Raw genomic sequence first — 25970 nt, 5'->3', positions numbered from 1 at the left:
GCTTTTCTTGAAAAGACAGCCTTAAAAACAGAGTTTCAAATAATCCAGCAACCACACAGTCTTCTCCATTACTTTCCTCCATTTCTCTTCACGTTCTGCCAACTAGATCTTCTCTTTTCTCCTCACTCACTCACAGCTACAGTTGGGCGCTTATCCATTAAGTATTCCCGAATCCCTGGAGGATGACAGGAAATGATCCCGCCCACAACTCAACAAAATATTTAGTTATACTAACCCACTGTTTGCCAGGGCAAGGTTATAAAAATAATATAAAACTCATTGCTATGATTTCAGTGAGTAAAATAAATAAATAAAAACAAAATAAAATAATAATTTAGGAGTACAAAAATTCTTTCAATATTTTTTATTAGGCCTTCACTGAATACCTTGAAGGCCCAGAGGGTTCCCCTCTGCTATATATGTAATATCTTCACTTAAAAGTGTGTCAAACCCAGAAAAAGAACAGCCTGGGAGAGAACCAAATGTATCAACTGAGCTCATTTTAAGTTATTCAATTATTCTGACTAGTGTTTGAATTTCAGAATAAAATGCAGCTGTGTGTGTTTTTCTGGAGCGAGCAGCCAGCTGTGTGTGTAGGGAGTGTGGTGAATTTCAAGTGAAACAGTCGCACTGAGATGGATAACCTGCAGGATGGGAGCAAACACACATTGGTAAGTGAGCAGCATCAATTTTCAACACACACTTAACTCCTCTTCTTTATCAAGTAAGAGGTGTGGAACTGCTTTTTGCAGGATTCAGGATTTCTCAGGCTCAAGTGATTTTTGTGTTAGGGGTTTTTAACAATCTGAGAGAAACTAACCAGGACAGATGACTTTGAGTCTTAGCTTCAGCCACCGTTCTATCAGGGTTTATTTTATTTTATGATGAGCAAGATCATATAGAGTTGGACAATCCATAAAATCAGTGTCACACAACACAAAACGTTGATTATCTTTGTTGTGTTTTGTAATATTTGTTTTACAATAAAAGCTGAATGGTTGCAGTTTTCACATTAATAACAACCAGAAACATCAAACTTAGCTGATGAGTTACTACAAAATGCTGATTTTTACAAAAGCTTGATTCTTACATCCCCTTCTCAAGAAAAAAAAAAACACTTCCATTTCCTGTCATGGTACCTTGTTGCTGTTTTGCTGTCCTATCCAGATCATAGACTGTTTAATACATGGGCGTAGCCTCTGTGATGTCATCCATCCCAAGTGGAGTTTTAAAACTGGCTCAACCTAACTTCAGTTGACCTGAGTCATGAGTCAAAGAGGCGGAGTTAAGGGGGGCAGCAACTCATCTTCCTGACAGCGACAGTGTTCCCACCTGTCAGTCAGGCCAGCTGTGCTCTGATAAATCAAAACTTTTTTTAACATGCTTATTCATGCTGTATCCTTTATGAATGGATGTGTATGTGGTTTCTGGTAATTCTGGAGCCAACCTCTAGTGGACACTTGAGAAACTGTAATGTAATACAGAAGAAGGAGCAGAACTAAAAAAGTGAATATAGTCATATATTCGATATAGAACAGTGACTCCCAAACTGCAGTGCTCATGTCCCCAAGGATACGCAAAGTGATGAAGAGGGTTTGTATATTGTATAGGGGGGCAGCCCACCCTCCCAATGGAGGCAGCCGCCCCCCTGGAAGCCGAGTTAATTTTACTTTCCATATAGCACCAGATCACAGCAGAAGTGATTCAGAGTTGTTACCTCTCTCATAAATCAGGTCTATACCTTGTTTTTTTTAATTTGATGGACTAATTAGCCATATCCACATGATGTGATGCCATTTGTATATCGTCACGTTCACATTTCTCTTTCTATCTTTTGCACATGGAGAAGTTCCGCACCAAATGCGTTGGCAGACACACATTGCGCACATTTACACACACAGACAAGCACATTCTGTAAAGTAAAACCACCATAAGAAACATCTGCCAGCGCCTTCTCTGTGAAGATGCAACACTCGGTCTCCTGCCCCTCCCCCGCTGCTGACAATATCACCGCCTCCCCAAGTCTGTAAACCTAGGGGAAACACTGCTGACCATGATGATATGCTCATATTTTCAAACAAAAACAGATAAGTCTCACAATTTGCAATGAGGAGCACCATGGCATGGATGTTTTTGTTTTGTTTATGGGCACATCCATTATTCCCTGGGATGTTTTAAGTAAGCCGATTAATCAGGCCGATTATGCCCATCACCGATTAATCGACATCGGCCAAAATGTAGTTTCTCTTTCATAAGAAAGACAGCATTTTCAATGTAAGGAACTGATTGATTCAGAGGAAAATTCAGTTTCTCCGAAAAATTGCTGCTTATTAATTAGTTTATTATCGATCAATAAGACAAAACAATTATCAATTAATGAATTACTTGATAGTTTGCATCCCTAGTGCCAATAATTCCATACACCTATGTACACAGTTGAGTTCTGATGTGATGACGCCTCCAACATGGCCGACTTCAGAGTTGATGATTTCATGGGAAAACACTGTATCCAAAACTAGGGATGGGTACCATTTGGTATATTTATAGGTACCGACCAAATTCTGTCTGTAGTACCGGGTACCAATTCACACATAATCAAATGGTTCCATGTTTCGGTACACATTGTTGTGACTGTGAGGGAGTGGAAGAGAAGTTTATTTTCCATGCTGGACATGAACACAGCATTGCAAGTTTATAAATTTAGAAACAAATATGTTAAACTGAAAAACTCTGATATATCACACAAATTAATATTTGTTACCACAGAAACGCACAAAAGCACTGAAAATTGGTACCGTTGAGTACTGATACCAATTGCCAGGTGGTGTATTGATACTGTATAATTTCAAATGTAAAGGGTACCCATCCTTATTCAGAGCTTTGATGGGCTTAGATGACAATGCTGAAGACACACTAAAGCAGGTCCCAGTCAACAGCTCTTAGTGTCTGAAAGGTCCACACTGAGGTGTGACTGAGATGAACTAAAGAGCCTACAGCACCTCACATCTTACAAATCTCAGTGTTCTGAGGAAACAATTAGACACAGCTGCTGATGAACTCACACACATCTCAGTGCTGGGCCAAGAGGACTAAAACTCCTTCAGCAGAGCCATTAATGAACTGAAAATATGCCCTGAACTTTTATCTGACATCCAGTCTGAAATAGACTAAAAGCCCAGGAGTAATCTCCAGTTCATTGCATCCTGCTCACTCCTGTCCTCTTTCCTTCCTGTGACACGTCACTGTATCCCCTGCTTCTTTACATCTCTCTCTGCTGTGATTTACCTCAAAAAACCAAGAGCAGGTCAAGCTAAAGGATACGAGGAGAACAAGGAGTGTATCAGCCAAACATGGAGGAGGTGATGGACGGCAGATAACCACGAGTGGGAACGAGGAAAGGGGCGGTGTGAAAGTGAAAAGAAATGTGAAAAAGACACTGAGCACAAACTCTTCAGTCTGGGTGACGTGACGTGTGCAAATAGCAGGTAATAGTTTTAGTTTCACGGACAGAAAGTGACCATGGGTAATGACCTTTATATCATCCAAACGGTGTGATCTCTGAGTGAGTAATGAAGCGGCTTCATCCTTCTCACTGCTCACCAGGATGTTCTTTTCCACGCACTAACTGTGACTGTGAATACTTCATGACGTGCTGCAGAAAACTGTCAACAGGGACTCTGTCAGACTCTGCCTGCGATCTGGGATATCTTGCTAATGTTACAGGTTGACAACCGCATTGTCCTTCATACGTCACGCCTTCTCTTCTGAGAAACGTCAGAGTGTGTAAAGATTTAGAACAGAGGACATGAAGAGATGTGAAATCTGAAGAAAAGATCCTTAAAAAGAAAGGATGTAAAGAGAGAAGATGGGGTGAAACAATGAGAAGATGCTTACAGGAATCTCCCTCCTCTCTGAGGACCATCAAATCAACCCAGTGTCCACCCACAGACCCTGACAACAAACCCAGCGCCCTGATTGGCTGCCAATGTCGCTGAGGGGAGGCAGGGTGGAGGTTATGAATATGTATGAATTATAACTGGTTGATATACTGCTGGGGAGAGAAAGGGAGATGATGGAGAAAAGTGGGGAGGAGAGGAAGGGAGGGGCCCACTGAGGGAGGAAGGGAGGAGAAAAAATGAATGGGGAGTGGGAGTAGGAGCAGGGGAGGTGAAGGAAGATGGGAGAAAGGTAAAGAGCAAATGATGGACGTCAAGGGATGAGGAGGGATGGGGCGAGGCAAGATGAAGGGATGGGAAGAGAGGAGCAGTATCAGGGGGATTCAGAGGACACTGATGAGACAAATTAATCATACCACACACACACACACACACACGCATGCACACTCCCACACACACCCCTCCCCCATCATCTTAACCCCAGAGAGAGCTCCACTTGACGGTGGTGTGGGTGTATGTGTGTTCACATGATATAGGCCAGGCTAAGGAGGGTAGGAAAAAAAATCAATGTAAACACACACACACACACACACACACACACACACACACACACACACACACACACACACACGCGCACACACACACACACACACACACACACACACACAGTCTCTGGTGCCCCTGGCTGGCTTGCTGTGCAGAGCAGGATGGGATTATTTATGTGATTGGATAAGTGAGAACGGGGTCCCCCAGGACAACGCCACACATTTATTACACTCAACAACACCAGGGGTGTGTCTCAGCGAGGGGCGGAGCTGCTCGGATGATAACTGAGCTGCACCGGGCTAACTATGTGAGTGTGAGGCTGGCAAGGTTAGGCTTCGGTGCAGTGATGTGTAGTGCTGCAGAAGAAAAACCTGAGAGAGAGTGTGAGAGTGTGTGTGTTCCTGCTTATTCATCCAGAGCATCTTGATTCTCTACAGTCAAAACTGAACATTGTAACAGCTGATACGCCTCAAAGAGATCTAATGACTTTATCTTTTATAGAAGGATCTTTTTCTGTAATCTGGACTAAAACAGTGCCAAGAACTGAGTCAAATTTTATCCTTAACCTCTTAGGTAAACATCTCTGCTTTTTGCAGATGATGTGGTCCTGTTGGCGTCATTGAACACTGACCTCCAGCTCACACTGGGGTGGTTTGCAGCTGGGATGAAGATCAGCACTTTTAAGTCCTAAGCCATGGTTTTCAGTCAGAAAAGGGTTGGCCACTCGAGGTCGGGAGAGAGTCCTTGCCCGTCGGCAGTGATGCAGGCACTATACCGGTCTGCTGTGGTGAAGAGAGAGCTGAGCCAGAAGGCAAGGCTCTCAATTTACCGGTCAACCTACGTTCCGACCCTCACCTATGGCCACGAGCTGTGGGTTGAGACCAAAAAACAAGATGGCGGACACAAGCGGCTGAAATGAGCTTTCTCCGCAGGGTGTCTGGACTCAGCATTAGAGGTAGGGTTCAGAGCTTGGACATCCGGGAGAGCCTCAGAGTAGAGCCACTGCTGCTCTGCACTGAGAGGAGCCAGATGAGAGCCAGAGACCCCGGGTAGAAATTATATCTCTTGACTGGCCTGGGAAAGCCTTGGTATCCTCCCACAGGAGCTGGTGGAAGTGGTTAAGGACAGGGGCCATTGGTCTTTGCTGATGGCTCTGCTGCCCCCATGACCCGGACCCAGATAAGCAGTGGAAAATGAACAAATAAACAAACCTCTGAGGTGTAATGAGTAATGTGAAACGACAGAACCAAGTATGGACGTGATCCACCGTCACATCCGTATAGTCACTGGCATCTATTCAGGGACAGGTTGTGAGCCCCCTCGAAGTGACTCACCTGGTGTGACAGAGTCACTGACATAATCATCCACCATTAGCATTATAGCTTAATGCTAACAGCTGCACTGTAGTGGCTCCACTGTTGTGAGCATCTTCATAATAGACACTTAATTGCCAAAGGTAAATAGAGGAATGTCCCTGTACCAGTGAGGGGTGGGGGTGTAGAGGACAGAATTCTGGAAACAAGTCCAACCAAAAATGTTTTCTTTTATGAAACACTTCATCAAAGACCCCTTTTCGGCATTTTCTAAAGTGTAGCAGACACACATACTCAGATTACTTTTCTTTTTAAGTCAAATAAATTGTAAATAAAGAACACTTAGCATCAGTAGCCACGTTTACATGGAGCCAAATATTCCGAATAGAATCGGGTTAGAAGCCCAAACGGAATGGAAATGCTCCATATAAACACCTCATTTGGAATGAACAGGCCGAATCCGAATGGAATTTCATTCTGATGCACAGGGGTAGAAATTTCCTTTTCCCATTCCGATTAAAAGCAAAATCCTGTCATGTAAACAGTGAATCGGAAAGTTGTCAGGCTGGGTTCTGTCTGTGGATGCTCTGTCCTGACGTAAACAAGCAGTGACGTATGACGTTCACTCACATGGAAACATGGCGGCTTCCAAACACAGCACACAGCACTGGTCTGCGTCAGAAAGTTTGTTTTTAATACAAACTCTCAAAGAACTAGACACTGTCGCAAGCTTAGACGGTAGGAAAACAAGAAATACTGAACTATTTTAAAAAGTCCACGAAAAATATGGCACATGTAAACATCAGATCGGAAAAGATCACTTAACATTTAAACAGTTCGCCTGAGAGCTTCAATCGGAATGATTATAATCTGAATGAGAAAAAAGTCTGCATGTAAACGTGGCTAGTGTTGCATCCAATAAACAAAAGTTTCTGGCATTATTAAACGAAACAAGTATCTTTTAAGAACCAGACTTCTCTAAGAGCAGAGACAGGCGCTGACATTTCTGGGTTTATGGACTGTTTTTGATGCCCTTTGAGCACAGAATCTAAAAATAAAACCCTTTGGTAGTCTTGAATGTCCACCCATGAGCTGTGGACTCTTGGGTAATGCAGCTTTTGCTGGATCTTGATCATAAAGTGCTGGTGTGACCGTATTGCATGAAGGCATTTTGTATTGCGCCTCAGTTACCTTTAAGTTGTGCTAAAATCCTTGGCTCTCAATAACTGAGCACTGATGTAGATCCACTGCTATAATAACACCAGTGGCATTTGCTATTGCTTTGGCCTGCCCAGAATTACCAGCTGAAGGCTGTTAAATGCCAAAGAGAAATGTGTTTGCACTTGAGTGCTTTTTTTTCTTTGTTGCAGTGATATTCACTCATATGTTTCTAGAAACATATCTGACTGCCTCTGAACAGTGTCGGCACGGTGCTTTCATCTTAACCTCTTGTCTGAAACTGAAATGGGCAAAGCCAGAGAACGGTGGATCTTCATGACAGAGTGTGTGTCCGATGTGTGTATAATGTGCTTCAAGTTCTCCAGTCCAGGAGAGAGTTTTAATTTGAAGTATTTTTTGTTCTGCACACATTCAGCTTCTTCCAAGCTGAGACACTTCAGTTCACAGTTCCCATATCTTTATATTCCATATTTTAGATCCTAATATCCTGTCACCTTGAGATGTGTATCCAAGACAACATCAGGGTTGAATGTTACATTAAGGTGTGTTATACTATGTGTCATACTGTGTGTGCACATTTTTATTACCTCCTCTACATTAGAGGCCGTCTTGGCTGAGGTCTCCATGAATATGAGGCCATGTTCTCTGGCAAACGCTTCACCTTCCTCTTTCTTCACCTCTCTCCTCGACTCCAGGTCACTGAAGACACATGAAACACACACACCAAGTTATGACCATTGCAAAAGTGGGTTAGAAAAGTAGATCAGAGCTTGCTAACACAGGATGTAAGTAGGATTGTGTGGAGGATCTTGCAGCAGAAAGGATCTTGCCTCTTGTTGCCAATGAGCATGATGACCATGTTGGAGTTGGAATGTTGGCGAGCATCCTCTAACCAGGTCGTCAAGTGGTTGAAGGTGTCCCTTCTGTGAAAACAGAGCTCAAACCTGTTAACCTGTCTCTTGGTACAAAACAGAAAAAATGAAAAGCTATCTGTTACCTCTTCCCTGGAAAAGCATATCAGAGCTTGTAACTGGTGAAGATTTAATAATCTGGCAGATGTTTTTTCTGTTTTCATCCCCTGCACTCCTCACATGTGGTGTTGCACAGGGGTTTATTATTATTTGAAATAATATAAATTGTTATTTTTCAACAGGAAGCAGCTTTCTACACTGACCAGCTGACATACCGATGATCTCTTCTGGTCAATTACATTTAGTATCTCTGACATTCAATGCTGGAATCTCCCAAAACTTCCCCTAGCTCAATAAGTCCAAAATGATAAGTCTTCATATTAGTAGTCCTCATAATATATGCACCACCCTTGAAAACATCTGTGGTAACCTTTCAGGAAAAAAAGTCATCCACTAGAGCCCAACCGACCCATTAATCGGTCAGGCCGATTAATCTATTAATCTGGCCAATTATGCCTGTCATTAATCAACAATGTAGCCGATTATAAAAATGTTTTGCTCCGCGAAGATTCTGTTACTCCTGTTCCTGTGTGTCTGTGTGTTGGGCTGCACACTGCCTGAGTGCCCACCCCCTCCATCCACCATTATCTAATGTAAGACTATAGAACAGCATTTTAACATCGTGTTAGTTGCTTATTGTGTGTTTACAGTTTGACTTTTTTTCTACTTACTGTGTTTAATGTTTGACTTATTAATTTAAGGTGTTAACAGTTTGACTTCTTAATTTATTATTGTGTTTACAGCTTGTTCTTATTTATCATTGGTTAACACTACAGTTCTTATGTTGACAGTTTAATAATTAAAGTTCCTTGTTTTGATTTAATAGTGTTCTGTCTCTGTCTTAAATCATATGGGTATTATAACAATTTGTGTTTATATACAGTATATATCCTGTGTATATCAATGAATTTATTATATATATAAGCAGATACATCAGATATCGGCTTTTTTTTTTGCCCCCAGTATCAGTATCGGCATCAGCCCCAAAAATCCCATATGGGTCTGGCTCTATCATCCACACGTTCATACCATAGTGTTTTGATGACCGCAGGAGCTTGTACTCTTGACTCAGTCAAAAATGCATCCCTCAACTTCAGCCTAGCTAATCAAGAGACAAGACCATAACACAACAAATCTAGCATCTTTAGACTTGTATCAATTTAGGAAAAAAAAACAAGCGACCAGGGTTGTTCTTATTTACACCACAGATTTACTAGCACCCTTTGAGCCTAGCTGTTGCTCAGGATCCTCATAAAGGAGTCGCGCAGACCAAGGCTAATGATAGGGGTGTTTTCAGGGATTAAATCCAGACTTAGCCCTGGATGTCCATGAATGGAAAAATATTTCCATCCATGACTTTGTATTCAGACCATCAACGTGTGTGTTCATGCTAAAATGCTTCACCATGCACTGGAGCTGTTAAAAATGTCCTGCAAAAGCTCAGCCTCTGGATGCTAGCATTGCTACTGTTATTGTTCAGCCTCATTGGTGTGACATGGCTGTAGCCTTAATTAAGAATACTTTAAATGCTGTGAAATTACTGTGTACTTTAAAATGCTCCATTAAAAGGACTCAATAACACAGATGTTTCAGCTCTCACTGTCATGAAAAGGGCCAGTACAACATTTTTGGTGTCTTTTTTTTTGCACTTTTTTTTGCACTTTCTATACACTTTCTTACTTTTGTTTTCTTAAATGCTGCTGTGACTCCTGAATTCCCCTCGAGGATAAATAAAGTATTTTCTATTCTATTTCTATTCTATTCTATTTGAGTGGAACAAAACCAAAAGGGCACCTCCCAGCAGCATAATTTCAACAGATGCTTCATTTGGGCCTTGGTTCCTCCAAACCAGGAAAACAAAAGTCAAGTGGGGGGCACTTTTGGGTTCACAAAACAAGAGCAGGGAGATAGTCCTGATGATGAGCCCCCTTCTGCAAAACTTCAAAAAAGACCATGTGTAAAAGAGAAAAATGATGTAATTTCTCTCCTTACCTTGTGATATCATACACCAGCAGGGCTCCTGCTGCTCCTCTGTAGTAAGACCGGGTGATGGATCGGAAGGATTCCTGACCAGCCTACAGAAACACAAAAAATACTAAAATATTAAGATTTGAACAAATGAAACAGTTGTTTTCTCACATCTTCAAACCTTCTAATTCTATTAAAACTTTATAAAGTCGTCCTCTGACCATCTATAGCCCAGTTTCAACCAAGTGGTTCAGTCCAGCTTGGTACGGCATTTTGTGGCGTTTCCTTTGACTAACCAGGACAGGTCCCCAAATAAATAACATGTTTCTGTGAAAAATAATAAAATGACGAAAAAGAATGTAAGAAAGAAAGCTAAGCTCATCAGACTCCTACTGTTGGGGAAAGTAACAGCAGATAAACCACAGAATATCGATATAGGCAGAAAAATGCTCCATAAATGAAACATTAATATAAGATAATGGGAGTATGGAAAAAGTTTTTATTAAAGTACATTCACTTCCCCTTAAGGTATTACTCGTCATTGACTCACCTCCAAACCTGTTTTCCTGCATCCCTCATTTTGTTTTTTAAACAATGAATCTCTACGCCTCTGTTTCCATCCGTGCTTTCATCATCTAACCCCTCCAACATGGCGTCTATTCATTGACTGATTCTGCCTGATGTACAGTAACAAAGTTGTCTGTGTTTCACCCCAGCTACAGAAGAATACAAAACAGCACACTATTCTAGCAGCTGCACTGCTCTGACCTCATCCAGAAAAAACAGACAGACAGCCCGTCTGTGAGTCATTCAGCGGGTCAGAGGACCAGGCTGACGCTTCGTTTTTTTTTTTTAACCTTGGAGTCCAAATGTTGGTTCCTGAAGCAGTCAGTAACAGGGTATGAGGACCAGTCAGCCCCAATCCACCAAACAGGTCAGGTCTGTCAGCTTAAGAAGTCTTTTCAACAGCAAGTCGACCTGAGGATTTCACATCCCGTCACCAAACTGAGGAGCAGCCGGCAGAGAGCGGTCAGCCAGTCAGTAATGGCATTAGTGAATAAATGATAATAATGGTAAACGAGAGGGGACTCTGTTCCTGTTTGACATCTGGCCTTCATGCTCCAGCGCATTAACACACACACTCACACACACAAACACACACACACACACACACACACACACACACACACACACACACACACACACACATGTATTCATGTGCAGACAACACAATGATTCAAGTGTCTCTCCCCAAGCTGTGATGCTGCTGGATCGTACCACTGTGGCTGCATCACAGAGCATGACTGGTGAAAACAATAAAGGCGAGAGCAGGAAGGAAACCTGCAGCTGTCTCCCCTTTGAAATGCAGCGCTGACATCATTTTGGGTCTTTTCCTGTTAACACTTTTTCCTCCTGCTGGCAGAGCAGTTCTCACACGGCACGCTTACTCCACCTGCTGGTCAGCTTGTTAACTTGAAAGGAAAACATGGAGGGTCCGGGGCATTACTGGGAATGTGTTTTTTTTTTCCTATTCTGTCAGACATTTTCCCTTCAAGAAGCTCCCTCCCTAAACACCGGCTAAATGGCAGCTCAAGCTGTTTCCAGACCAACTTCACATCTGAAACTGAGAGGCTACACTCACATCCTACAGACACTCTTCAGCTTCAAATGACTGAGAAAAAACCCCACCTTTATAGAAATTCATAGACTTGCTCATCTGTTTGTATTCAAAAATACAACTTCATCCTTTCGTGTGTAAGTCCCATCAGTGTCAGTTTATTTAAAACAGAGAGGTGAAACAGTTAACTCTAACTGTGTTTCATTCACGCTGAGGTAGCAGAGCTGTGCAGCTTGCACATTCAGCAGAGCCTCCATGTTCCTGAATATTTGAGCAGCAGCAGCAGCAGCAGCAGTCGCCTCAGCCTGGCTGCATATGTAAGCTGCATCCAATAAACAGCCCAGTATGAGCAGATTATGAATGGGCTTGTTTACAAAATAATAATAATAATAATAATAATAATAAAAATAATAATAATAATAGTAATTAGCGGCCACTTTTACAAAAGGAGGGACCCTTCTATTTGTGGTATAACTCAAGAGAAGGCAGCACAGAGGGTCAAGCTACACTGTAAAAAAAAAGGGAATCTTCGATCAGTTGAAGTGATGTAATTTTTTTAATCAATCCACCTCAATATTTTAACTTAAAGTTTCCGATGTATTTTTGTGGATTATATAAACTTGAAATCCTACGTTGCTACAACTAATAAAAAGAAGAAGTTGGACCAACTTAAATTAATTGCTTTAATTGATCACACCTAAATGAATTAAGTTATTTGAAATGAAATTAACAAGTTCATTTAACACAACTTAATAGGTCAAATAAACTAAATATTTTAATTTTTCTCAAATTAACATTTTTGCATCAATCCAATTTAAAGTTTTTAGTTGTTTCAACTCAATAATCTGCAAAACCCAAAAGGAAAAACCATGGATGAGGAGGGAATGCTGTGGGTATGAGACCCTGATGCACTTTTAGGTACCACGTGCAGCCAGTTTGTCTGTGCTCCATGGCATGGACCAGCTGGCTGTCTGTGATCCACTGCGCTGGCTGGCTGGCTGTCTATGCTCCATGGAATAGGCTGCTTGGCTGTGCCCCATGGTATAGGCTGCTTGTCCTGGCCACCTGGCTGTGCTCCACAGCAGTAAGGGCTCCAATTAAATTCTCTCTCAGTAATGGTAATTTGAATATAACTGGAGACAAAACCCAGTTTGTCATTTCTGATCATAATTTTTGCCCATCAACACATCTCATTTATCTCATTTTATAAAACTTTAAACACACTTTAAGGAACACAGTCCATGCCATGGGGCACAGACAGCAGGTCCATGCCATGTGGAGCACAGAAAGCCTGTGCTCTCAAGAGGTCAACATCTTAATGTACAGCTGGGTTTGATATCCACTGCATTCCCTCCTCACTCACGGTTTGAAATGAGTCAATTTAATAGGCTGTAAAATGAACTTTACAAGTAGACATAAAGTAAACTTAACTTAAGACTATTAGTCATACTAACCTTTTTAGTGCAATTGTTTTCCTAGATTTTTTTAAGTAAGCTCAACTTGTCACATTTTTACTGTGCAATAAAGTATAAAAACACCTTGTCAGATTTTACTTTGAGGTTTTGCAAATTATTGAGTTGAAACAACTGGAAACCTTAAGTTGGACTGATGCCAAATGTTGATTTGAGAACAATCCAATTTTTAAGTTCATTTGACTTAATCAATTGTGTTGATTTAACTTATTAACTTCATTTCAAATAGCTTAATTTATTTAGGTGTTACCAATTGAAGCAATAATTTAAGTTGGTCCAACTGTTTTCTTTTTTTTGTGTAAAATACCATGGGTGGTTTTGGCATTACATAGGATAAAATGACATTGAATGCATCACCTTTAAGAGGGGATATTATTGTTGTTCTCTGCATTATATATAATTTATTTATCCTGTTTATTTGAGCCCTGAGATGCTGTAGAAGCGGAAAAGTTAATTTAAAGGTAGGATCTGTAGAAATTTTCATTACTTACTGGTAAACACAAGATTCACTAGGCTTCTCCTCCTTGGTTAATCGGGTATTTGACACATACCTGGTTAGCAGAAACCTCTTCATCTGGTGCTACTCTTTGCCCCAAAGCGAGTGAAAGTCGAGCCGAGCTTCACCCTAATTTAGTAAAAAGCTTTATCTGTTTGCCTTTTTTCACTTTAGTCGTGTTTTTCTTGCTCTGTGCTACATCCACTATCGTAGCTGCTATGATCGGCTTCCTCCACTCGCTGATAAACACAGGAATTCACTTGCGCACTGGACGCTCAGTGATTGACTGAGGTAACCACACTCACTTGTCCTGATACAACCAAAACATCAACAAACAGGCAGACACAGACACAGATGTATAGTGGCCCCTAGGAGATGACTGAGCAGGATTATTACAGTAAAAGTTTATTTTTTTTAAGGAAATTCGACAGACCCTACCTTTAATCTTACTAATAATTATCTCAAATGACTCACTGCAAAATTTTATTTCTTCAAATACAAATCAGTTGCAACCTAAAATGTTCCCTAAAGGGAGCCATAGTGAAAGAGGAGAGCTCTAAAGCAAAAGCAAAATAAAAATCCATTACCGTGTCCCAGATCTGAAGTTTGATCTGTTTGCCATCTATAGTGATCATCCTTGCTCCAAACTCCACACCTGTTCACACACACAAACACAAATTCAAGCAGGTTAATATCAACATCGACTAAAACAAAAAAATCTTCTGTAGGTCTCAGAAAGATCTCTGGATTAAAAACCCCTGGTATTAAACTCACTTGAAGGAACCGTGAGAACTATCTGTTTGGAGTTGTTTGCAGTGACACCTTTGGCCATAAATGGGAGTGTTTAGAGACAAGAGTTGGAGATTGGCCCTCACTATAAACTCTCTGTGCAGCACATCAGATCCATGCTTTGTTGTGAACTATGTTAAACTGCATTGTCCCTATCAAATAAATAAATTCAAATTAAATTTTTGCAGAATGAGGACTCCATTTACCACGAGCACCATCACTCAATGTTGCAGAGATGTGCCTCAACTGTTTTGGAGACCAGATCTTCTTTTTAACTCTACTTTGAATTGAGTAATTAATAGAATAGAACTTTGTTGTCATTGTAACAAGTACAACAAAATAGAAGTCACAGCAGCAATCAAGAAAACAAAAGTAAGAAAGTGTATAGAAAGAGCAAAAAGGTCCATAAGAAAATAGATGATGACAGCTTGTCCATCATTGTCCAGTTCAGCCAGTCTCCACCTCCACAGGGTCCAGGACTGAGCTTTTTCAGCAGTCTGTTCAGTCTCTGTCTCCTGGATCCTGTCTGCTCACAGCAGGCGAAGTTCTTGGCATTGGTGTCTGGTGTTAGCTCTGTTAGCAATGTCTGTGAATAGCATGATGCTACTCTGTCGTCTAGTATCCCCTCTGTTGCTGGATTAGCATGGCTAGCTTGTCCATCTTATTGGAGATAGATCTTAAGTTCCCATTAGTGGTGGATGGAAGGACAGGTTGATGTCGTCACTTCTTAGCTCACACCTGAGAACAATCCGAACTGTGCATGGCATGCGCGGTTTGGATTGGTCTGTGAGTCTATCCGATCCCCTATCTCCCTCGCTTCGCACCGTCATGCCCATGGTCCCGCCTCCTCCCCACTAATTCCCTCATATACTGGTGAGCAGCTAGCAGCACAGCAACTGAAGCATTAAGGAGCCGGACTAGCTTCGAAACCAGGAAGCTTCTGTTCCCCTCCACATCGAAGGGAAGGAAACGTAAAGGTTTTGAGGCAAAGGCTGAAGTAAAGAAGAAATATGAGCAATACAGGTCCCACCGGAGAATCAACATTGGAGAATCATAAGACTGAAAACTGACGCAAAGACAGCTGAATATCTGTTGAACAGGTAATACCTTTGTTTACTACAGTGGGAGATGTCTTCTGAATAACTACATTGCCTACATTGGCTAATGAATGGACGTGTTTGTTTGGAGCGGGTAGGCTCTGTCAATAGGTTTTAGCCACTCATCGTTAGCACTGTAAACAGAGTTGGTGAAGACACGCCGACAAAGGTAAATTCTCGACCACAGTCGGCTCTGCTCTGATTGGCTAACAGTGGTAACGTCAGACCTGCTTCGCCGGCTAATTCATGGTTTTGATCTCGCTGGTCCAATTGAAAAAGCTACCACTGTGTGTTACAAGGGGGATGACTGTTGTGTTTGTCACTTTCAGCTACAACATTCAGAGTTGTTTTTGAACCTTGCTTTGCTGCTGACATTTTTGGCCGGCCAACTTCTTGCTCTGTCAGAGGGGCTGTGTTGTTAGGAGGTGAGGCAGGGCAATACGAGCTTGGGGGCGGGATCTTGGAACATGGAGGGGAGAGGTGAGTGATGGGGGGGCAGGCTGTGTTTTTCAAATGTGTCAAACTTGGTTTCAGATCGTAGACCATAGCTTTAAGTCACTCTGACGTAATGTAAAGAACCAACAAGAAAATGGTTAAGCATAGAGGGTAATGATGTCAATGGGTTGAACCGTTTCTAATCGATTTCAAGCGGAAACAGTTATCAACACCCTTTCCTGAATACATGACAACAAACTCGTAAACTCAGTTTGTAGTGTAGCTTAGGGCACGGTCACACTGGCCATCCAAACCGTGCCCTGCTTAAGCATGACTACAGCTTGTACTCACAGCTAGGTTCACATTTTATGATTTTTGTGCTGCTGGTTAGATTTAGATTGCGATGCTTTGATATTTCCAATTTTTGCGATTTTTAGTTTACCAGACCAAGTAGAAAAGTTGAATGATAATGATGATGATGCTGACAGCACCTTTATCGGGAGATCTGGCACCATGTTACTAGATAGTAAAAAAAAACCATTTTGCCCTTTGCTGGAGAAAAGCTGTAACTTTTTTCCAACCCAACTCATAAACAAAGACTACACTGAAGAATTTAAATTTGAAGAAACCTTATGTTTTTAAAACCATAACACCTGATATCCATATGAATCGATTTTTTGTCTCCCACCCCTACTGCCTAGAGCCCTGTGCTCTGAGTTGAGCAAACTATGGATTCTGCGTATTTTCATTAAGGAATAATTAGTTTTGGCGCTGACACTCTAATTTTAAATCATGGATCATGAACAGGCAAAAATAAAAGTGGGACTTTTTCAAGATCACTTAGAAAGTCCCCGCAGAGCCTTCAACATTATAGGTAGGAAAGTCCCGATCCGATCATGTGATCGGAATCAGGGCTGATCACGTCATTTTTTAACGATCGGAGATCAGGGGAGAGGGAATCGGAAAAAGCCTGGGGCCTTAGTTCTTGTTTTAAATTAAAATGTGTATAATAGCACATCATCATTCATTTTAGAATAGAACTTTATTTGTCATTATAACAAGTACAACGATATTGCAAACGAGAAATTGCAACCTTATTGTCACACATACAAGGTAATCTTGTGGTGCACCACTGAGAAGCTTCATTTTTATTTTGTTGATCCAACGCTGCACTAAGAGAAGAAAAAAAGTTATATCCATGTTGGATAGTGTTAAGTATTCAGTCCTGTTCTGTTTATAAGCAAAAGGGGGCGCACCTCTAGGGAGGAAGAGTTATGGTAACCTGTTATGGCAATGGAGAGGAAGTGTTTGTCTTGACGTTATGGAGTAAACGATGAAAGTGTCTCAAAAGGTTGTCGTCGTGAGTTTTTAGCACTAACAAATAAATTGATATCTTCATTTAAACAAAAAAAAAAATTTCAAAGGACAACTTGTAGGAGTTTTTTTCTTAATGTATTGCTGAAAGTTCGGATCAGGAAATATCGGGATTGGCAGATACTCAAAATGAAAAAATCGGAAATGGATTGGGAGCAAAAAAACGTGATCGAGACATCCCTAGTTATAGGTATGTCAATTCATTATATTACAACATCAGTACTACGGTTTGCAAGTCACTGATTGGCTGTTAATTCACTTTCACCCTTAGATCTGGTATAATTTCATAATAAACTGCATCTCGGTAAGTCTGCAGGCAAACGAGTCCAGTTTCTGCATAAAGTTTCTGCCAGGTGAAGGGTTTTTCTCTGACACTGTTTCTAAGTTCTGGCCTAGGGTTGTGCTGTGGTGTCTGTTAAATCTAACACGGAGGCTTCAGTCAACATTTGCTCCTATGAACCGTGTCCAGAGATTCACCTGATTCTTCAAGGTTTCTTAACAAAATCTACAAAAAGTCAAAAAAGGAGCCTGAAAAAAAGCACTGGAGTTTACTGAAACTGAACCAAACAGTATGAGATGTAGACAGATAGGGTATACTATGCCCTTACTGCTGCATGTTTACACAGGTGTGGTCTTCTTAAGGCGGCTGCTTTAAGAGGCCGATGTTTCACAACCCATTTAACAATCAAACATCAGCTCACACAGCTTTGTTAGAGTGACGCAGACTGTGAAGATGAATGTGCATCTGGGCCTCCAGAATGCCCCAACAGGTGTTAATGAAGTCACCTGAACAAATGTCAAACAGCAGCATGAAGTGTTTAATTTTCACTGTTTACTAACAGGAAGTCTGTAGTCAACTATCAGCTGCTTTATTTCCTCACAGAGATGCCAAATCTTTAATACAACAAGGGTGGATACTTCCAGCTGTGTGGATTACACTTCAATAAAGCTCAGTGCACATTTCCAACACCTTACTGTCACACCTTTAAGGATATAACCATGTATTTTTAATAATAAAATCAGTAAACTCCATCAAAAATGCTTCCAAATTTCAAAATAAAAGTCTCTTGAGCAATCACAAGCAAAAAGGGGCTTTAATTTACAATAGTTTGTGTTGAGTTTGAAAACTTTTTGGTTTGGATAATGAGTGGATCAGAAAACATGTCAATTCAAAATGACAAAATAATGATAGAGAGGTATAATACACTGTGAAGACAACAAGTGCTCTTACCAATAGTGAGGTCGTGAACTGGCTGAAACCTCTTGTCTGTGAACTGTAGTAATAAACATGATTTCCCCACACCTGAAAAACAAAAACACAGACACAGATTATCAAAGCTGGTCTGAAGCAGCAGAGTTGGAACAATAAATTCACAGTCAAACAGAAAAACATGAACATTTTAACTGTCTGAAATTCATAAAACGCTACTGATACGGCCTAAAACTGACCAAAACTATGTTGCGTCAATATTTTAGCTACTATTTAAAACAGTTCACCGCTTTTGTAAAAACAAAAATCCAAAGATATTTCAAAAGCCACTGAAACACATCACATGCTTTGAAATGCATTCTGAACTGATCACATAAAAGTTAACATAAGAAAACTAAAACAAAAAAAGAAACCATCATAAGTTGCCAGAAAAACTCACAATAACAGGCCTACACAACAATAAAACTTTCAGGCTGTTCAGAATCTGACTACTGCAGTAGACCTTAATTCATCCTAGTGTTCCGGGATGAGGAAATAGTTTGTTCAGTGGTAAAAAAAAAAAATGAACAAAAAAAAAGATTAGAAGTCGTAAGATAACAACAACAAAAAAAATCAAGTACTTATGTGAATCAATTTTTCCTTTCAACCGTAGTACCTAGTAGTGAGAGTTACAGCTTTCAAAGCAGAGGTATTATGTATTTGTAGGCTTTACACTGTTCTTCTGGTGCTCCTGTAACAGCTTTACCCCTTATTTCAGCCTCCATCAAGCCACTGTCTCTGTAAGACTCCCTGATCTACAAACCCCCTTTCTCTCTGACTGGCCAAACATCCAGGGGACTATCAGGGGCGGGACTACGGGCAGATCTTGGTGTTTGAGGCCCACCCCTTCAACGTGCCCTGAACCAGTTAGGAGATCCTTATAGACTGACCTTATCATGTCAGCAAGTCTTGTGAAGATCGTGTGGTATTTTTTAGATTCAAGAATGTCAACAACATAAATATGTAGAGGTATAAAAATTTGCACACATTAAAGCTATGGTCTACGATCTGCTCGTGAGGAAATTAGAGAAAGTGATCATTTTTCTGCCTGAAAGGTCAAACTGAGTGTTTTACTGTTCAATAGAAACTCAGCTGTCTCTGCGTCAGTCGGTCATCTCTGGCTCCATGACGCTTCGACAGCTGAGCAGCTAGCTGACGGGAGAGGGGTAGTGGGGAAGGACGAGGTGGGACCATGGGCATGACAGTGCGAAGAGAGGGAGATGGATTGGATGGACTCACGTACCTATCTGAACCGCCCATGCCATGGACCATTACAGCCCTATAACCAGTAGTATTAAGATGTACAAAGCTTTCAAATTGTAGACCATAGCTTTAAGTCTGAAAATTTAGCACTGTTCCTCTAAATTCATGTTGAAAATATGGGAAAGTAGAATAATCATTTATCTAATCATATCTATAGACAGATTTATCCTTTATTCTCATTGATCAAAAGCCCATTAAAAGGATAATTAAGTGAAAGCCACCCAGAATTGCTTCCATGTGGTCTTGTCTTATTGCATCTACCTCACACAAAGTGCTTTGAGCTGTCAGAGGAAAAAAAATTCACTCCAAAAGCTTTTTTCCGTTAAGTCTTCAGATCACATTTTTATTTCAAAATGATCCACATAAACTGAAATTAAATTATCACACACAAAATCATGAATTAATAAGAACTTTGTTTCTCTGACGTCCCAACAATTACAGAGAGGAAAGTTTCCCTTTGCATGTGATCACACTCAGCAGGAATAAATAATGTTTAATGAATCGGCATCTAATCAAATGTGGGATTATTATAATTGATTAACGAGTCGTCCATATTCTCAAACTTTTAATGATCAAGCTGTCCTGACTAAACGGAGCAGATCAAAAGAGGCCTCCTGGTGTCGATAAAGACTGAAAAAAGGGCAGGCAGGAGAGGAGAGGAGAGGGAAGTGTAGGGGAGGGGAGGAAAGGAGGAGGAAAGGAGGAGGGGAGGCTTATAATGGGCGCATAGAGAAGCTGACAGATACCAGGGGAGGTGACTGAGAAAAACATGGTCCTTTTCTTTCATAATTTCCAAGGGTAATCATGGCCTGGGAGTGACGTTACTGGGGTAATGTGATGCTGGTGATAGCTGAGAGAAGGAGGTATCACAAGCAGGGCAGCTAAACAAATTGTGGCATCATCACAGACATGATCAAAATACACTGCTACACTGCCACAGCGAGGGGCCAACAGACAGGAGGCAATTTAATAATGATAACTAGGCCTGTCATGATAATCAATAAATCAATTAACCGAACGATAAATAAAAACGTCCTCTGTAAGTTTGCCAGCCTCGATAAACTGACATGTGCATGCATGTTTGTTTTCCTCCTCTCTTTCGACCAAAGAGGCTGAATGAGAAGATGGCTCACTACATCTATCTTTCCTAACATCGGGGTGCATAGGTTCTATAGTGGATTTATAGCGGAGTGAGCATCTGTCAAAAATGCGATCTTTGGGGTGAAGACGGGGCTGCTCGCGCGGAGAGAGCTGAAGCGAGCGTCCTGAGGGGTAAGGAGGAAACACGCTAATATGAGTGATGGCATGAAAGATACGGTTCTTAAGCCGCCTGTCACAGTCCCAGTGTGGGAATATTTTGTTTTTTATCAGAATGAACAAAGTGTGAGCTCATGAACACCAACGAGCTGATATGTCGCATTTGTTTGAAAATAGTGGCGACAAAGAAAAAGAAGGGGAGGTGCAGCGGAGCCTTGTTCTTTGACAATCTGCTCTTACTGAGGCTTTTGGTCTGCAAAGTAAATAGAAATAAAAGCGCCAAATGGTGGGCGCTCAAAGACAGCTACATTGCCAAAGAAATGCAGACCTTCAATACGGTTGAAAGCCAGAAATGTTAAAAATGTTTGACAGACAGTACGGATTGACTGGGAAAAAGTACATGTTACAAACAACTCAGGAACTGTATAAACTCCCTTTTATTTAGGCCATAGTTTTTATTGTTGTTGTTTTTTATTTTTTGGGGGAGTTTGTTTTTTTCTTTAGAGACAAGGCCTACGTTTTATTGTTTTTGATTAGTATTAATTATTTTCATTGACATGTATTTTTTTCTAAAAGAGAGTCCATTTCATTTTCATTGTATTTTTTTCTCTTTCTTGTTTGTTAAATTTATATTTTTTGTTTAATTTATTTTACTTAAAAGATCCTGACCTTTTAATTACAGTTAAATACTCTTAAGTAATTAAAGTTTCTTGCTTTTGATATGGTGTACTCACTTTATTATCCCATTTATCATAATTACATCAATGAAAAAATTGAAAAAAGATCAAAATAATATTGACAATAATATCGTTTATTGGCAATAATATTTTGGAAAATTATCGTTGAGCAAAATTTGTTATCGTGACAGGCCTACATGCAGGGTTTTCTACATCATAAAAGTTTTGAAAATCTGCACTCATAGTCTGAACATCAAGCATTGTTACTTTAAATCCATCTTAAAAGTATGAGAAAACAGAATACCCCCTTTTTAGACATGCACCATGAGCAGGACATACAGTGCCCAGTGCTCAATATTTTAAAATCAAGATGTTCTTCAGGGTTGAAGAGGCCCATGAGATGCTCTGCTTACTCGCAGCAGTAATGTGAAGCTATGATCCACACAGTGCACCACAACCCCTGCTGATAAATATGATGAAAAAGTCTGCCTGGATTAACGGGGCCTCACTAACTACCACTGAAGTGCCTTCAAGCATGGAAATTGATCACCATCCATTTCACTGGATCCACCAAGTCCAGACCTGATAAAATGAGCTAAGAAACTTCAAGCACACTGGCTGTAGACTGAGTGAACTGTGCCCTAGCCTCCAATGTTCATTTACTTTGACTAATGTAGTGACTAACATACAGGCCTTTATTTGAGACAGGCTTCTATTTGGTGACAAGCCTTTATGTGTCATAAGATTTAGACGCACCCAGCTAATAAGAAGGACTTCAAGAGTCAAACAAGTCCAAACTACTGAAAAAACAGTGAGCAAGAGAAGAACACTTGCTACTATTTGAGGTGCTTCAAAAAAAAAAAAGTCTGAGAGAGATCAGACTTTCAGGCCCAAGCGTCTGATCTGGTGTATCAGAACTAAACAATGCAGTTAGTGCAGAAGACACACCCAACTGAAACATGCCAAACCACTGTTGTCCATGACTAGCCTCAGATAATGAAGGTCCAATAACAAGATAATCAGCAGAGGTTTTATAACAAGACTGAGCACAAAGTCGTGACAAAGATCAAAAACAGGAAGCATCTCAACAGACTGTTTCTTTAATTCAGAAATGGTTAAATGTTTTTCAGTACAAACTTTAAGGACATGTGTCTTTCTAGTCAAACCTGTCTGTATCTTCTTCCCATCTTCCTGCCTACAGTCAGCACTCTTTGAAAAGACAAAACACACAAACTCAGGCTTCAAGCATCTTTAGCAGTCAGTTTCACAGATACTCTGCCATCAAGAAAAGGAATAAGACACATGTACACTCTTTCATTTACTTTTTAAAACCCTCCCTAATAACCACACTTTTAATATTCCACACACCTTCACTGTCAGAGGAGCTGTTAAGCTTTTTGTTGACAGAAATCATGTGACCAGCATCAGCAAACATCCTCTAACAAAACCGACAACAACTTCAGGAATTTGGAGCCAGGTCCTGTAGCCTCAGGTCAGCTCTCTTTAGACTCTTTGGGATGATTGTTATCATTTAAGAACAGGACAACTGACGAGTCAACTGTAGTCTGACTTCATATACAGCCTACCAATGAGGAAACTGTCCCCTGAATTAAGGATTCAGAAACATGTCAGACAAACATATTTGGGGATGATGCTACAGATACGTGGGGTACTCAGTAGCCACGGTTACATGAAGACTTTTTCGGCTTTCCGAATGGAATCTTTCTGAATGACTTTTCCAAAAACAATAGTATACATGGAAAGGAATATTCCAATCCCTGGTCTACATGCGTCGTGGTAATCAAACAGAATAGTCAATGGGGCATGCACAGAAAAACGTAAACATCACGAGATTTATCAAAGCTGGAGGACGGCAGTTTGTTTATCACGGTGTTGCAATACTCTGTATTGCGAGTTTTTCATCCTTCCAGTCTTGAAATTATGTTCATTTCTTTCAAAGTTTGGATCAAAAACAAACTTTCTGCAGCAGTCCAGTGCTGACGGCTCGCCGCCATTTTTAAAATTGAGGAACGTCTCTAGTTGCGTCTTACGTCATATCTGAGCATGCGCTGAAAGAACGCACCCTGACAACTTTCTGTTTGAGTGGATACATGATACCTCAATTGGTTTGGGGAAAGGAATATTCCACCCCTGTGAAACCTATTAAATGTCCATTCAGATTGGCACTTTTCTTTCAGAATGAGGTGTATATGAAGGTATAATTCTTTCCGTTTGAGCAAATAAACCGGAATATTCGGGTCCATGTAAACATGGCTAGTGCCAATCCCAATTGTACCTCTTAGCCCTTAGTTTTGAGTTTTCACATCTAGTGATGGGGTGTCCCAATTCTCTGTAAGGTGGAGGGAAAGGGATACACACACAGCCTTTGAACTTCAGACAAACCAGGACCTCACCTAAGGAAGGGGTATGAGAATTTTCCCATGATATGTGGGATACCGCTGACAATACGGCAGAGGCTGAAGGAAGCATATAGATTTTGATAGTAATGACCCACTTTTCCAGATATTCAACCCTTTGCTGCTCTACATGAATATTAAATAAAATCAAAAAGGCCCAAGAAAACAGTGACATCATAGGAGAAAGCATCTTGGAAGTACAGGGTGGGCCAGAAAGATTTACCCATCGTATATCTCTATTCTGTTCTCTTAGCTTTTGTCCTAGAAACATAACATTTTGGATAGTTTCTCTTAAAAGGCATAGCTTTTGATGTACCTGAGTTAATTTGTTTACTCCTAATGATTGTTGAGTTATGGCATCGAAGGGTATGTGTGACCAGATTGTGGCCTTGAAAGAGGCTGGACTGACAGCGATGCAAATCATGAAAAAGGTGAATGTTTGTTGTAAGACTGTCTACAATGTCATGAGACGATACAAGGAGACTGGGAATACCACCAGCAAGCCAATCCCTGGAAGAAATTGTTCAGTCCGGACCAAAAGGGTTGTTGAGATGGTGAGGAAGAGAATCCTCGAAGGAGCGCGAGGGCAACAGCAAAGGAAGTGAACATCTCAAGAACTTCACTGAGAAGAATCGTCAAACAGGATCTCAGACTGAAAGCACTAAAAATGCAACACAGACAACTGATTTCAGCCGCTTCTAAGGAAAAAACGGCTTGACAGGGGGAAAATGATGCTGCAGGAGATCCAGAGTGCCACAAAGTCCTGGTTTGGTCTGATGAGAAGATCTTCACCGTTCAGGCAGGGGTCGATTCCCAGAATGACAGGGTTCATGCACATACTGCACAGCACCTACCCGAAGGCTGCAGAACTCATTGTTGTCGTCAGAAGCCAGCTGGAGTCATGGTGTGGGCTGCTGTTGCATTGCATGGCTCAAAATCTCCTTTGGTCTTCATTCAGGAGGGTGTGAAAGAGAACAGCCTGGTGTACCTTCAAATGCTTAAAGAAAAAGTGTTGCCTTGGTGTACCAATGCATTTGGAAACTAGTATGTCTTCACACAAGATGGGGCACCAGCTCATGCATCCACTGTCACACAGGTCTGGTGCAAGCAGCACTTTCCTGGCCTCAGGGACAAGAACATGTTGCCTCTGTCAAGTCCGGACATCAATCCAATGGACTTTGCGATCTGGTCTATCCTGAAGAGGGAGGTCTTCAGAGTATCTCACAGCAGTGTCACTGCTTTGAGGACAGCTCTGATGAAGTCACGGTCAAAACTTGATGCAGAGACAGTGTGGCACTCATGCCAGGCAGTGCCAGGTTGTCTCCAGGCTAGGGATGGGTACCTTTCACATTTGAAACTATACGGTACCGGTACTCAACGGTACCAATTTTTGATACTTTTTTTGTGTTTATGTGGTAAAAAATATCAATTTGTTCAATATTAAGATATAAAAAGTTTTCAACTTAGCATATTTATTCTTCATTGTATAACCTTGCAATGCTGTGTTCATGTCCACCATAAAAAATCGCCTACTCTCCCACTCCCTCACAGTCACAAGGATGCATTTAGGTACCTAAACATGGTACCTTTTGGTTTTACATGAATCGGTACCCAGTACGTTTGGCATAATTTGGTCGGTACCTATAAAAGTACCTAATTCGGTACCCATCCCTACTCCAGGTTATGATAAAGGCAAAGGGTGGCTATATTGAGACGTTAATCTTTTTGGTGACAGCGAATAAAGTATAGAAACTGTGTTCAATGTTTGTTATGTTTGTCTGCAAGCATTTTTGGATAGTGAGGAAAAAACGATGGGTAAATCTTTCTGGCCCATCCTGTAAATAAACAATTGTCACGTTCACCTACGACACAGTCAGCAAGCAGCAAGGGGTAGTGACATAGCGAGAATGAAGTCGCGTTTCTTAGGCATGTGTTTTTACCCCTTCCCCTTGG

The 25970-nt window shown here is 41.0% G+C and overlaps 1 protein-coding gene across 1 annotated transcript in view; it reads right to left on the bottom strand.

Annotated features, from left to right (window-relative positions):
* Positions 1–25970, bottom strand: part of rab2a (RAB2A, member RAS oncogene family) — a 48352-nt gene that overhangs the window by 15368 nt on the left and 7014 nt on the right. The window contains exons 2-6 of the mRNA XM_074688889.1: positions 18386–18457; positions 14047–14114; positions 9898–9980; positions 7765–7857; positions 7522–7633 (exon numbers count right to left, since the gene is read on the bottom strand). Coding sequence (XP_074544990.1) covers positions 7522–7633; positions 7765–7857; positions 9898–9980; positions 14047–14114; positions 18386–18457 — 428 coding nt within the window. The remainder of the gene's footprint in view (positions 1–7521; positions 7634–7764; positions 7858–9897; positions 9981–14046; positions 14115–18385; positions 18458–25970) is intronic.

This window comes from Halichoeres trimaculatus, unplaced genomic scaffold (assembly GCF_033239565.1).
Source record: "Halichoeres trimaculatus isolate MK-OKI-2021-1 unplaced genomic scaffold, fHalTri1.1 fHalTri1_scaffold_15, whole genome shotgun sequence".
Lineage (NCBI taxonomy): Eukaryota > Metazoa > Chordata > Actinopteri > Labriformes > Labridae > Halichoeres > Halichoeres trimaculatus.
Note: the sequence above shows the minus strand (reverse complement) of the source record. Positions and strands in the feature narration are given on the sequence as shown.